Raw genomic sequence first — 15,813 nt, 5'->3', positions numbered from 1 at the left:
GAGGTCCCGTGTTCCTGGCCCAGGATGGACCCCAGATGCCTGCTGCACCTTCACGTATGGCCTCCCCAGTGGCCCTGAGCCCCCACCCAAAGGGCCTGCTCTGCCATCTCCCCACCCTGCCCCACAGCACAGCACCATGGCCCACACCTTCTGCAGCCTCAGGACGTTCTGGATGAAGAAGCGATAGGCGTTGTACCAAGGGAGCAGCACGTCCTTCAGAACGTCACGCACACCCTCCTCCTTAAAGCGGAGGTTTTCTGCTCTCACCACAGGGGAGTTGATCAGATATAATCTGGAAGAGGAGAAAAATTACATGGAAAAGGAAGGTAGACAGCAAACCAAATATTATTACTTGACATGTTGACAGGGCAACACCAAAAGTGGCATCTTTTCTACACAAGGGGGGAAGTATAAATACTCTTCTAATGGTCAATTTAAAACTGACAAAGCTCGTACTTTGTGTAAGAGACCTAGCAAATTATAAAGGGGAGACGTAATCCCACACCAAAACATGGCACTGGACCAACCCAGAAGCACGCCCTGTGCTGGTCTCAGTGCAGCAGCACCAAGAGGCCCTCCTCCTAGGACACCACATGCAGGTATCAGGGATTCACAAAGAGCAGCCGTGTGTGCTCTGCTGGCTCAGAGGGGGCAGGGGGCAGGGGGCAGGGTAGAGGCCAGGGATGTTGCTAAACATCCTACAAGACAGCCCACAGCACAAGGAATTATTGGGCCCAAGTTGTCAGCAGTGCCGAGGTGAGTCTACCAGATAACTGGGGGTCGTAGGACATCCCACTAACTGCTCCTGAGCAGCACGGTGACTATGAATGTGCCCGGACTCAGTCCTTGGGCGTAGGTCTGTAACAGGAGGATGCTGAACGAGATCTCTATGGTTCCTTTTAACGTGAACACTGTGATCAATGTTCATGACTATGACTACTTCAAGCAGCAGCTCACATTTCTCTAAAAACTTTTCAATATTAATTTTTATTTGCTGTAGCATAATTACACCTCATACAGCTCTTTTGAGGAGTAAGTGCAAAACTGAAATAAATGATGTAAAAGAATTCTAACGCCAACAAGATAGGGAACCTGGAGAGGGAGTGAAGCGGAGGCACCAGCAAACTAGCCAGGAGCACCTGGGCTGCTCAAGGAGATCCAATACAGGTCCTTGTCCTCTAATACATCTCTAGATTTGGTTATGGCTTTATTATTTAGAAAACCACCTGGGGGGTTTAAAGTCAACACCATATCAATGTAACTTCCATATAATACAGACACATTTTTGAAATCCTAATTATAAACCAAATCTGAGGAACACAAGTAAAAGAACAAGAGATGCTTACATAAAAAATGACAAATACACACAAGACAGAGCATTGGTTTGTACCTGAGGGCGTCAGCACCATATTTATGGATGATCGAAAGTGGGTCTGGATAATTCTTTTTTCGTTTGCTCATTTTTTGGCCATCACTTGAAAAACAAAAGGGAGATGCCAATTAAATAAGTCAATATCACAGTTTATCTTTATGTATGGTTATACATTATTTGCAAATTGGAATACATAAATGCACATGGGATACAAGCTAGTGTTAAGGCACTAAGGCTAGTGTTTGTAACATCTGTAAGCTTTCTGAATACTATGGTGAATCAATGGAGAAGCTCCAGGATAGATGGAAACAGGAAGATGCCAGTGTAACAGTTAAAAGCACAGGCTCAGCCATTTATACCAGAGAAATGAGAACTTATAGTCACACAAAACCTATAATCAAAGTTCATAGCTTTATTCATAGTCAGCAAACACTGGAAACAACCCCAATGTCCTTCAGCAGGTGAATGTCAAACAGCAGGTCACCCACACCCTGGAGCACTGCTCAGCAGTGAGAAGGAAAGAACTTCGGATGCACACAACCACCTGAAGAATCTCTAGGGAGTTACACTGTGCAAAAAAGCCAATCTCAAAAGATTATACGCAGTATGATTCCATTTATATAACATACTCAAAACGACAAAAGTTCAGAGATGGGGAACACAGTAGTGGTTGCCAGGAGTTGGGGATGAGGGTGGAAGGGCGGGAGGGTGTAGATGTGAGTATAAAAGGGCACAGAGGGATTCTGGGACGTTCAAACAGTCCAGGATCTGGACTGTGCTGGTGGATACAGGAACCCACACACATGATATGCTGCACCCAACTAACCACACACAGCAAATGAGTACACGCAAAACTGGGGAAATTGGAATGAGACTGGGGGCTGTATCAATGTCCTGGCTGTGATGACGGACTCCAGTTTCAAAAACATGACCAGCAGGGGAAATGTAGCAAAGCACACAGTGGGTCTCTAGTATGTTTTATAACTGCATGCAAATCCACAATTCAATAACTTTTTCAATTAAAAAAAAAAAGCACAGACCATAGAGCCAGACTGCCTGGTACAGAACTTGAATTTACCACTCATTTGCTGTGTCACCTTGGGCAAGTTACTTAATTTTTCTGTACCTCAAATTCCTCAACTGTCAAAACAGGAAATTAAAAGATCCACCTCGAACAGTTCTGGGGATTAAATAGTAAAGATGTGTGACGCTCCTGGCAGGGACTGGCACGGGGTCAGGTCATCCCCCCCTCAGCACATGAAGCAGGGTATCTATGTCAACATTGTGTTTTATTTTCTTATTGTTATATATTTATGTTTTTACTTTTAATGACTAGAAGCAATAGAAGCAAAGGAAAAACAAGAGTCCCCTATAATACCAGAAACCTCTAGAACCCATAGCTTCCACATATGTTAAAAAGAGGACAAAAATCTACATTAAAGGACCAGTGTACAGATTAAATAAGAGCTATAAGCAAAGATACTTCACAAAATTCTAAATGACGACTGTTATTTCATCACTAGCCGTGTCACAGGACGCACATCCTCCCCTGCTTCCTCCATTAGGCTTAGCTCTCAGTGCAGCCCTTCCTCCTGAGACAGGAGTACGTGGAGACAGAATGCTGCAGAGGGAGCAGTGCACAGGCCAGGAGCTGGATGAAAAGGAAGAGCAGCAGGAAGGAAAAAGAGTAGGAGCAGAGCTGGGGCCTTCCTCAACTCCTCTATTCACAGGAACGGTTAGATCCAACCAGAACATGGCCGCAAGAACCAAGGCACTCAAAACTGAACTCATCACTACACAAAGGCGTGACCTGCCTGGCCAGGACGAGCCCGTTGACAATCACGTTCTTGAAAGGCGGCTGTCCAAAGAGAGCTGTGGCCAGCACCAGCAGGGTGTAAAACCTGGAAAAAACCCACAAAGAAACAGTTCAATAAAAACAGAAAAGGAGTCCAAGCATCAAAAAAACTCTGTGTTTACTTATCGGACTGAGTTTCTATTTTAGATCAGTTACACTTCTCGATAATCCCTTAAAGCGATGGTTTTGAATCCTGGTGACACATTAGAATCATCTGGGGAGTGCTGAAAAATTATGCAAAGGACGACCCACTGCAGACCAATCACATTAGAGCTTCTCACCAGAAAAAACAAAACGCGCTTTATTTAAAGCAAATAAAGGCCTGGAGCGAGGTGCTGACCCCAGTAGTCAAGGACAGTACCGTCGCCCTCCTCGGGGAGCCAGCTGGACAGCCACAAGGCAGAGCAGGGCAGGGCTGGGCAGCCTCCCAGGACCTCCCAGAAATGCTGGGCTGAAAATCCAGGGATGCGTGTCGCCTTTAGCACAAGGTCATATGGGACAGTCTAATGACAAAAAATACAGAGAGCACTCTCATCCCAAAGTCCAAGGCAGAACACAGAACATGTTTTCATTCACTCAGAGAGCACATATATCATTTATCTGCTAGCTAACTTGTGCCCTAAAAGAACTCTATCATATCCCTGCGAGCTGTCCCAAGAAGTGATGCTCTTGTGTCATCCCCAAGCTGATTTTGCACCCCAAGAATATCACAGGACATGAATTGATGAGGATGGAGACCAGACCCCACACCTAACATCAACACCTGACCAGACATCCCGTCTCCCGAAGGCAGCTCAGGAGGACCCCGGTGCCTAGGAGAGGCAGCCCAATGCTGAGGGAAGGGGAGGGAGGCAGTGTGCACACAGGGACCCATAGGAGGGCTTTTAACAGCTGCCAGACATTGCCACTCCTTGGAGAAACAACTTCCTGGTGAGTCATCTGGCCTCCCTAAGAATAGGAGTTTGTGTCTGGTAGCTGTTCCTACAGATGAATGGATTGGAAGCTGATATAGCACATTCTGGAGCATTAAGGCTGGAATTCAATCAGTTTGTGATGAACACAAGTTGTAACAGCAGAAAAGGACACCAACATGCCTTAAACGCTCCTGCAGACACATTACTAATGAAAGTATAATTGGAACCTGGATTGGCCAAGCTCATCCATGAAGAGAAGGTAACTCACCTTTTTCTAATTAAGAGGATGAAAGTACTGTTTTAAATAAGACACCAGATAAAAACAATGCCAAAATCCAGCCCCCATGTTTTTTTTAAAATCTGGATTTTTCAGAATGCAATTTTATAAGGCTAGCCTCAGCATCTGAGCACATTTCCCACTACCCCTCAAATCTGTAGCACCCAACCCATGATCCTGTAAGTAAATACTCATTACACATTCGAGTAAATTATTTTAAGTAAACAAACTAAGAACACATATTAGGTGTTTTGTATCACTTAATCTTCCAGTATAACAAATCTCTATATTCCAAAATGTCAGTGAAATAATTCAAACTCTAAAACTACAGCCCTACTCTAGCGAAAAATTCCTACTCGAAAGACACTTTAATGGTATGCTTGGTGGTGAGGGGCAGAGGGTAGGAGCACAGCCTGTCTTGTAAATACCTGTCAGTAAAATACCTGCTAAATAAAATAAAATCAATAAAACATTTAAAAGAACAAGGGACATACCATCCTCTGGTTTGGTCAATGCCTTCGGCAATGAAGTCTGCAGGAAATGCATCCTCAAACTCCCTCTTGCTTTCAAATGGATAATGAACTTGAGCATAGGGCATGCTGCCGCTCTCAAACCAACAGTCAAACACTTCAGAGATGCGATGCAATGATCCCTTCCCACAACGTGAAGGAATTGTCAGATGGTCAATGCTAATAAACAAAGAAGCAGCCATTTCTATTAATTTTAAGCAAAACAGAACTTGCAGTCTAACTGCCAGTAGGAAACACAATGCCCTGACAAGCTCTTTCATATGCATCTGCAAACAGAAATACTGGCAGTTATCACAGGCTTTCAGAAGGCACCATGAGTACTCAGTCTAGAAGGTTATATACCAAAGTGTCCTGACATCTAACTTATGGACAGAGGCCACCTTTCCTCAATATGACATGAGTCATCAACAAAGTAATTCAGCAGATTAGTGTCTGATTTCTACATGTAGCTCCGTGATCTGCTATAGAGACCACATCTTAACAGGCTGGGACCTAGCCCGATGCTCTCTGAATGATAGAACTGAAGTGAATCACTCAGAAACTGACCTCTCTCTGTGCAGATCTGAGATCTTTGCTCCTGACAGTTCTTCAAGTTCTGCCATTGACCCAATGCATACTACCTGTCAAAACAAAGTTAAAAAGCAGGAATGCCTCAGATCCAAACATCAGAGTTAATTTCTGTAGCATTCATGTTTAGTTTTAGAAGCCTTTGATCTTCTCTAGAAGCTTATTCACATACCAGCCTGGGCTGGAGGACAGTTATCACCAACCTGGCTCACCCTCACCAAAGACGGCAGGTCACTGTCTGAGGAGGTAAGCAGACCTCTCTACTTTGTTACCTGCCCCTATATCAGACAGAGTTCCTATATGGAGAGGATTTCACTGCCATCATCCCAATAAGTATTTCTTGAGGGTTTACTACGCCCAAATTTCTGCCAGAAACAACCAGCATAAGCGAAAACGCCTAGACTATTACTCTAAGGCACCTTATTTTCTTCCTGTCACTTGAATTTGGCTCTTTAATCTGGAATCTTTCCAATTCAAAGCAAGAACTAAATTATCATGCATGGACTGGATCAAAATAATCAGATTGCAAGATATTAGGATGATGTCCACATAAGGAACTGAGAGATGGGCCAGCTGGGGCACTAAGAACAGGGGAGCCATCTGACAGGGCCGTGCAGCCTGACTGCACCAGCAGGAGCTGCTGTGGGTTCTCAGCCAGGGGGTGTCTGCTGCCTCCTGAACACCCACGCCCTCTTTCTCTGCCCTTCCTGTTCAGTCCTGAAAAGTCTTCTGATTCAGCTACTTCCCTGTTGCCTTTCAGGTCCTTAAGGGAGATTTACCGAGGTCCCTGAGCTACTGTGGCTCCTGACTGCTCTAATGCTCTCAGTGCTGGACAGAGGCCCTGTCATAGGAATACTCACATATAAATATATATTTACTCCCGTATATATATTTGTATAGACACTCACACGACCACTTGACTTTACAGATTAAAGGTCTGCGATGCTGTGATAATTTTTTTTTAAGTCTTCCTTTTTCATCACTATAAGGTTGGTTTAACACTCTATGACTTAGTGCAGGGTTTGGAGTCTCTGTTCTGTTCATCAGTAACTCACAAGGAGAAAAAGAGATCTGAGCAACATAACACAAACAATTTCATGTGTGGATTTCCCTAAGAAAAATACAAATCGCATTCTTCACTTTTATACAGAGGGAAATTTTAAAAACTATATTTAATTAAAGTAAAAGTAAAGTAAAAGTACATTAAAAACCCTAAAAATATATTCTTATTTATGTCAAGATTCTAGGAAGGAATAAAGAGGAAAAATACAGATGAAATAATAAAAGGGCAAAGAAAAAAGAAATCATATTCTTTTACCCCATATTCAGACGCATGAACGAAGTGCTTCAGCAAAAATCAACACCAGGAAACACCACCCCGCCTCACCTCCTCCAAGTCATCGCTGACCCACAGTGGGATTGGGGTGCCCCAGTATCTGTTTCTAGAAATTGCCCAGTCACGTGCATCTTTCAGCCAATTGCCAAATCGCTTTTCTCGCACAAACTCCGGGACCCTGCAATAAACAGGTTAGATAAGCAATCATGTAAGAACATGAGTAAGTAAATTTTTTTTTTTTTTTTTGCTGGGGAAGACTTGCCCTGACCTAACATCTGTGCCAATCTTCCTCTATTTTGTATGCGGGTCGCTGCCACAGCATGGCCACTGACGAGTGGTGTAGGTCTGTGCCCGGAAACCAAACCTGGGCTGCTGAAGCAGAGTGTGCTGAAGTTAACCACTTAATGGGGCCAGCCCCATTAAGCAAATTTTTAATTAGATTGGCATAAGCCTTTGTATAATGCTTTGTGGGCCTAACGCTTTGGAAATGCTGAGCTTGCTCCTAGGAGAACGTCTTCTGCGCGGACAGCACCAGATGACCCACAGTGGCTATATCTGCTGCAAATTCACCCCAGTGAAGATGCTCTGTAACAGGAAACCCCACAGCTCTCCAACTCTCCAACTGTCCTGCTCTCCAACTGGAGGACTGCCACAGTCCTTTAACCAGTCACCATGGCACTGGCTGGCCTGGTCCCACTCAGATCTAGTCTTCTGGGCATCCACACAACAGTGCTTTTACTGAAACTCATTAGCAAAGGCTCCCAATCACCCACAAAATAAAAATCCACACAGGTCATGCTATTGGTAGCTGGTGGGTAGCTACCTCTCCAGGCTCATCTCAAGTCCCCTTGGCATTGCACTTTAGGCTCCAGCAATGAGGCAAGTTCCTTAGAACGCAGCTTCTCACCTAACTGCCTTTGCCTGTGCCCGCAGCCCTCCTTCCCGCTGCCAGCCCCTTCTCCAAGCTTCCACTGCCTCTGCCTGGTAAATGGTTCCTTATCCTTTGAGGTTCAGCGTTGCAGGAAACCTTCCCAAGCTCAAAACTGAGTTAGGCCACCCCTAGGCTCCCAAACATCCTGTCTCTCAGGTACTGCAGTTACTGTCCGGTATTATAAAGGTCAGTTTATAGGCCTGTACCCCCAGTGAGGCTACCGCACTAATATTCCATACCCAGCACTTCACACATGAGGGGAACTAAAGAGCTCCCTTGGTATAACAATGGAAAACTGCTTTTTCTTGCGAAGTCAGGGTTACTTTGCTAGGAAATATAGAAAGCTCTAGTTTATAACCATTTCCTTTTACTGCCCTGAGATTCTCCTCATTCTTCCAAAATCAAATGCAGTTTTTTAAGTCAAGTTGGGTTCTCTGGGAAGTAAGAAATAGTTATCACCCTAAAAACTCCCAGTGAAAAACATTCTTTTGGAATACACAGATTCAGCCTTATTTCACTTTTGCACCTAGCAGTTGAATAACAGCTCTCCACGGGTCAGATACCAGCTGAGGAGAGCGAGGCTTCTGTCCCTGCAGTGCTTATCCAGGCCAGTATGCACAAGACACCATGGTATTCTAAGGACTCAGCAAGTGTCCAAAGCTGAAGTGTAAATGGCCTTTGTAGGTACATCCAAACATAAATGTTCATCCTGAAAATGATTATTATTTAAGGCCAACGAACTCTGAGAGTACAGCCAGATATTTTCCAAAGTCATTCCATTCTGCAAATCAAATAAATGGCAGTTTCTTATTTCCATTGGGTTTTAAAAAAGAAAAATGATCCCCTACATGCCTTATCATAAGAAGGATGCTGCTTCTGTTACATAATATTATTTAAATTATTTTGTGTTCCTGAAAATACAGAATAAAAAATAGCTATTATTATAATATACAATAAAAGTTGGCTATTAAAATTATTACAGTTGGGGGGAAGTGTAGCCAATACTTACTAACTACATGACAAAGGACATTATGAAGACACACATTTACTGCTCACCAGTAACACAGGTCATTGTTCCTCAGTAGCTGGTCCACCATGTGCTCCACCCGCACGAACCAGCTAGGCACTGCTTTGTAAATGAGAGGAGTGTCCGACCTGGGGAAGCAAAAGTGCAGAACGTGGCTGGTCAGACTGAGGTATGCAGGCGCCCAGGGGAAGGCTGACCTTTAGTTTCTTACTGACCTCACTACTACCTATTTGGCTTTCCGCTAATATTTATTTTTATTGCAAATACTAATGTCCCTGTCCTCACTATTGGTCACCTCCTTCCACAATACCAAGAAAGGCAAAAGTTAATAATAGAACAAGACAAAAAAGAAAAACATAGTTCTGTTGGTGTGATAGCTGTCTAAGAAACAATGTCCATTTCAGCACAGAGGAAACATGGGAACAGAACATGATGCCACTGAGCAATCCACTTTCACTCACACCATGACAGTATGGTCTTGTATTAAAATTTGATGTCACATTATATTTCTCACTAAATCCCATTAGAAGATTCTAGAGATATGTCACGTCCTAAAGAAACGCAGCCCCAATACAAAACAAACTTGTCTATGTCCATCTTTCTCACCCAACTCCCGAGGAAAGAGGTAACCGTATGCATTCATAAAATTCTCCTTCAAACAAGAAGGCAGTTCCCATACACTAATTCTGAAGGACACAAATGAGACAGGAACCACAAATCGATGGAATGGGTACACATATTAAGGGCGTCCACAAATCTGAAGCTCTAGCTACAACACAGTCTTATTTCTTCTCACCTCCAGCAGAAAGGGTAGCTGTGAGTGAAGGTGCTGGCAACAAGAAGTCGGCCTTGTTCCTTAAGGGTCCTGATGATATTTTTGTCAGCATCCTGTTAAAAAACTAAAATCTAGCCATCAAAATAACCTACAATATGTACTAACACAATATAATTAAGTATATTACTAAAATCTGATATTTTGATATCTTCGCTGTGAATAAAAGGCACAAATAACAAACGTATTATAAAAATACTCAGTTATATTTTAGCTGCTGTATCACTTTAAGTACATCCCACACCATTTAAGGTAGTGAGGTTTTCAACCAGCAATGATTACCCCAAGGTCACGAAGCTGCTTCATGAATCACAAATCAGAGCCCAGTTTTTCTGATTCCTGCCCTTCAAACTACAGCATGATTCCTCTGAACATACCAGACCCTCGGAATGTAGCTGACAATATCTGCCTGTCTTTCTGATGTTCTATGCTGAAACAAAACAAAAACAACTTCCTGGAAGAAAAAATCCCAGATACGGAAGATATTTAATAAAAAACTGATTAATGAAAGAAGTATGATGAAATTGACACCTTTCCATGTCATACAGGCACAGACCTTCACATGCTGTCCTGTGAAATCTGTCACTTCCTCCGTGAAACAGCCCGAGGCATCCACAGGACAAACAGGGAGAGAGTCTTTCTGAATGATGTTGAAGTCCATACAGACTCGATAGTCATCCTGGGGAGAAGAAAAAGGGGGACGGAGGGAAGAAAAAAACAGTTTAAGCGTGGGTGTGGGGATAGAGGAGCGTATGAGGTGACAGATTTAGAAGAGAAGTTTTCAGTATTCTAACATATAAATGTCATCAACTTTAGTTATCCTCTCAACTGAAGTTAATTCAAGGACCATTCAGAGAATACAGAGCCTTACAGTTGGACAGGGGATTAGATTACCTAGCCCATTTTCCCAGCCCCCTACCTATAGCTGAGTATCCAGTAAATGAGAAGATAGAGGACACACATGCATGTATTAAAACTAAATCAAATTTGATTTATAACAGCAGCATGTGTGTTGCTGTTATGCAACACATGTGTTGCAACATATGTGTTGCATACACATATGCACAAAGCAGAAGCACATGGAGGGTAAGGCACGACCTATTTACCACATACTGCATGACACCTGATGTGCATCTGGATTTGCATTCTGTCAAGGACTGCCCAAAAGGATGGCAACACTGACCTAAATCCGAAGTATTCACTTTACAAAGAAGTAAATGGGCCCCAGGCAGCGTAGTTTACACAGGTACAGCAAGATGCTTCAGGAATACATTTTCAGCAGTGTTAATAATAATTAGAGCTAACATGTATAACATGTTATGTCTGACAGCACTCTGAACGCTTGACTACTTAGCTCATGTAATCTCCACAATGATCCTGCGAGGAACACAGACAGGTGCACTAGGTTTTAACCATGTGCTCCCCTTGAACAAAGCAGCAACTATCCCCATTTTACAGAAGAGGAAGGTGAGGCACAAAGAAATACCTCACCTGCAAAGTGGCAATGCTTGGATTCAAACCTAAACAGCCTGTCCCCAAGCTTCTTGGACTCCACGAGTCCAAGGTCTTCACTGCTATGCTGAGCTGCCTGAATCTAAAATTAAAAGGATTGTCTTTAATCTTAAGCTGAACAGTGAAACCACACTCTGGTTTGATGCCAAGACAAGCTGCAAAGCCAATATGCTTCCACCGGGGCCTGTGTTCAACTCTCACTGTGCTGAAAGGCTGTCTGGTGTGATGTGACATGTGGATGTGCTAACAGCAAGGGCAGTGACAGCCTGGCCATGAAGAAAGACCCAAAAACACACCTGTGCAACACAGACAGGACAAGCCCTGAAGCCCAGCAATTTGAACCATTTAGTGCAAACAGCCACACCCACTTCGACTAGCTAAGAGCAGCATTCCTGAGCAGAGCCAGAAGGACAGGTGATGTGCAATAGGGTCATGCAGAAGTACAGACTCTGGAGAAATCACAGCGCATCATCGGCAAAGCTGCCACATGGAGGGTCTCTCGGAAAATGTCACCTAATGGGGTTTAAAGATCTGATCTCCTATAACATTAACCTGCCTGGCATTCAGGACAGATATATGAGGTATTACTATGGTAAATGATAAATATGTACATTTTAAAAAGAAAACCTAAACTACAATTCAAAACCAAGAAGTTATCTTTTTATTATTTATTACCAGTAGAGCAAATGTACCAGTTGACCCTAAAATTATTCTGAGTAACTGAAATTTGACTAGTTTCTAACCTTCAACAAATAGTATTATCAAGAATGATTCCACCCAATTTGAATATGGACAGGTATTACGTGATATTAATGATATATAATTTTATATAGCTTTAATAATTTTATTAGAAATAAAAGTCCTTATCAGTCAAAGATGTGTATGAAATATTTACAGATGAAAGATACGATGCTGAGGATTTGCTTCAAAACCCTCCAGCCAAAATAAAAAACGTGTGGGGAAAGGGGAGAGGGAACAAATAGATAAAACAGAATTCCCAAAATGTTGATAATTAACGCAGCTGGATGATGTGAACATATGGATTTATTACAGTATTTTCTTTACTTCTGTGTATGTGTGAAGATTTCCCTAACAAAAATCCCTGCGGAGGTTAAGTACAAAAACAAAATGAGCAGACGGCCAGCATCAGCGCCTCTCTCAGGACACAGTGGAGCCAAGAGGAGCTGCAGGTCCCCAGCGGGGGTGGCAGTGGTCCAGTGACTGTGCACACCGCTACAGCGTCAGCACTGCACCAAATGCTCCTCACAGATGACTCACTGAACTCTCACAGTCACCAGACAGGACGTGCTGTCACCCATGTGCCAGAGGAGGAAAAGGAGGTCTGGACAGGCCAAGTAACTCACTAAAGGGCTGCCTGTGAGCGGCAGGGCTGTGACTTAAGGTGAGGTCTGGTTTGCTCTGAAACGAGCGCCCTTAATCCCTATGCTCTTCTGTTTTATTAGCATACAATCATGTTAAAAGGATACATCTTTAGAAAATTTACTCTGGGCAAAATTTAAATTTAACTACAGCATACGGTTTCGAGGAGAGATCAAATTCTCCCTCTGATGGTGCAGTATGTAGTCAAGAACACAGTGGAGGTGATGGAACCCTTCTGCATTTTGATGGTCGTGGTGACTGCATGACTCTCTCTTTATGGTATGCACCATAAAGAGCAAAGAGGACTGGATGTAAACTGTGAATGAATGAGAACACAGCCTGCCTTTTAGAAAGACTAAACGCCTGGCAACACCCAGGATTTAGCCCATTTTCAGAAATCAGCTCAGGATGAAAAGGAATTGCAGATGCAAGTTTTATAAGCCATCTTTGAGGGCAGTCATCCGGAAAAGAGGTTTACCCCATGGTTTAAACAAGAGTGAGGAACATCACACAGACACACACAGACACACAGACACACACACACACACACACACAGACACAGACACACACATGACCTGGCGGCCACTGATGTTTACCTCTCATAAATACATCTGCAAGATTACACTACTCACAGCACCGAAGTAAGGAGCTTGGTGTACAACCCCTGTGCCTTCTTCCTCTTTCACATAGTTGTCAACAAGCACAGTAAAAGCACCATTCTCTTTACACTGGAAAAAGAAGATGAGCAGGCTTACAGGATGAAACACTACCGTATCATAATTTAATAAGAGTTTTTGGTAAGAATCTGAAAAAACTTCTAAAATACAAAATTATTTTCAGAAACAGAAAAGATAGAATAAGTCGGATTAAGAAACATGCTACTTCAATACATCTTTTCCATCAAAAACAATTCATTATGTATAAATGAAATAATTATCTGAAGACTTGCAGAAAAAATTTTCTAAGTTCCTTAGCCACAAAACTGGGCTCTTTCCTCAGTTCTCCTGACGTCCCTACCAGCCCCAGCATGCAGTTCAGCATACAGTCCCAGAAAATGTGCTCCCTAAACCATTCCCTTCATGGTATATTTTCAATCACTGTATATGCTTTGCTTCTCCTGTTCCTTTCAGTCCAGCTCAAGTATTCAGTCACAAAAGGCAAACCTTGAAAGAATCAGGATGGGGAAGCCAAGAGTTACGAGTTCTATTTACAGGTACTCCACTCGCTGTAACACTGAGGGGAAATGTTTTCAATTTGATTTTCTTTGCAACAACAATGAAGTCAGGTTAATACAGAAAAGGCTACAGACCTACTTTTTCTATTTTCGTCTCTTAATATTTCTTTCCACATACCCTTTGTTTCAGCCAAACTGACCCTTTGCTTTCTTATCTCTCTCCCTTTCGTAAAAAGTACTTTCAGAAATTATTTTCATATTTAATTCCTATAATCCTGTGAAAAACGTATTAGTATTTCCATGTTTTAAAAATATCCCGGGGACCAGCCCAGTGGTGCAGTGGTTAAGTTTGCATGCTCTGCTTTGGTGGCCCGAGGTTTGCAGATTCACAGGTTTGGATCCTGGACGTGGACCTACACACCGCTCATCAAGCCATGCTGTGGTGGTGTCCCAAATACAAAATAGAGGAAGACTGGCACAGATGTTAGCTCAGGGACAATCTTCCTCAAGCAAAAAGAGGAAGACTGGCAACAGATGTTAGCTCAGGGTGACTATTCCTCACCAAAAAAAAAAAAAAAAAAAAAAAACCAAAAAAATTCTGGTTCTATTTGCATTTCACAGAGAAACAAACTCAGAACAAAGATAAAATGGTTTGCCCAAATCACACAACTAGCAATGATGAAGCTGGGGCCTGAAAGAAATTCTTCTGGTTCCAAATACAATGTCATTTTCCACTACATCACAGCTCTTTAATTCTTTGGCACTTGCTTAAAACTAAACTTGAAAAATGACCATGAATTTTTAATTGCTGTAACCCAAATCACTGGGAAATGTTTTTCGTGGGGTATGATAGGTGCTAAAAGGTGTGTCTTCAATAGTTTAAATATGGAGGGACAATATGTGTGTCCTTAGAATCAGATGTATGAACAGGGAATCCAAAGGTATCTGTTTTTAATGGCAGACCAAGAAAACCCACACCGCATTCCTGTCTCTCGGGGCTCTGGGTCACTCCTGCCAAGGCTGAGCTGGGTCAGCAGTCACCACAGACAGCTGCAGTGCTGCCTCGCTCAGGCAGTGTCTACTCTCACAGCTCCCACTTCATATTTCAGAACATAGTATATATCAGATGGTTTTGTCCTAAGTCAAAGAATTTGCAGCAGCTGTCTAAAATCCACCGAAGGTCTCAGAAATTTCAGGAAGCTAACTGAACGGATAGGTGTTATTTGACTTCATTCTACCTACTACTGCATATTCCAGACAGACTCTTACTGAACCCGAAGTTCTTATCTAGTGTGAACATGTGCATTTTCTGAGGGGGCTGAGCTTTCCTCATCAGGGTTCTCAATAGGGTCTGTGACTCAGAAAGGTTGAGAGTCACTAATCTAGTAGAAGAATTTTAAGATAAAGAAAAATAAATACAATATAAAATAAAATATGTTAAGATATACAAGAGAAGAATGCAGTAATGACATTTATCAGAGGAAGAAACCAAAGAGGCATTTCAGAAAATGATTTTTTCAGATGGCATCTGAGTTCAGCCTTGAAAAGTGGGTTGAACTCCAGCAGATGAGACATTAAAACAAGATATTAAAACAATTTTCTTTAAATGGGAGGAAAACCTAATGAAAACAAAGGCAGGCAGGGAAGAAAAGAAAGGGCTAGTTTGATGGAAGCAAAGGACATGTTTAAAATAACCTTAGGGGATGTGGTTAGGAAGCAAGTCTGCCTGGTGCCAAGTGGAGAACACCTGGTGATGAATGTGCTGGCAAATGACCACAGGCTCACAGGGAGGGACCAGACCAGGCAGAGCATACAGGAATCCATCGGTAGCAACATGGAATGAGGAAGAAAGCCACTAATTAGGAGACAAGAAACATGAGAAAACACTCAAGGTGCGCAAAAACGGAGAGACAGATGTGAGCGATATTGTGGACAGAGCCCAAATGGCAGAGGTCATCTCCATTAAGCAAACTCTATCCCTGCATTGAACCAGAACAGAGAGGTAGGCAAATGTGTTATCCTGGGCTGTAAGATTTTGCTAGCCAATGCTACCTCCAGCTGAGTATAATTTCCACGTAGTGTGTAAAGCGAGGCCTGAGGGCACTG

General features: G+C 42.8%; 1 protein-coding gene across 3 annotated transcripts in view; it reads right to left on the bottom strand.

The window, feature by feature from the left end:
- Positions 1-15,813, bottom strand: part of IARS1 (isoleucyl-tRNA synthetase 1) — an 81,493-nt gene that overhangs the window by 39,731 nt on the left and 25,949 nt on the right. For all 3 annotated transcript variants that reach the window (XM_014797003.2, XM_087444821.1, XM_087444820.1), the window contains exons 10-19: positions 13,166-13,261; positions 10,198-10,320; positions 9,606-9,697; positions 8,839-8,937; positions 6,903-7,029; positions 5,495-5,568; positions 4,913-5,107; positions 3,187-3,273; positions 1,391-1,474; positions 148-292 (exon numbers count right to left, since the gene is read on the bottom strand). In XM_014797003.2, the coding sequence (XP_014652489.1) occupies positions 148-292; positions 1,391-1,474; positions 3,187-3,273; positions 4,913-5,107; positions 5,495-5,568; positions 6,903-7,029; positions 8,839-8,937; positions 9,606-9,697; positions 10,198-10,320; positions 13,166-13,261 (1,122 nt within the window). The remainder of the gene's footprint in view (positions 1-147; positions 293-1,390; positions 1,475-3,186; positions 3,274-4,912; positions 5,108-5,494; positions 5,569-6,902; positions 7,030-8,838; positions 8,938-9,605; positions 9,698-10,197; positions 10,321-13,165; positions 13,262-15,813) is intronic.

Source organism: Ceratotherium simum, chromosome 20, assembly GCF_057802395.1.
Source record: "Ceratotherium simum simum isolate JZ-2026a chromosome 20, ASM5780239v1, whole genome shotgun sequence".
Taxonomy (NCBI): Eukaryota; Metazoa; Chordata; class Mammalia; order Perissodactyla; family Rhinocerotidae; genus Ceratotherium; species Ceratotherium simum.
Note: the sequence above shows the minus strand (reverse complement) of the source record. Positions and strands in the feature narration are given on the sequence as shown.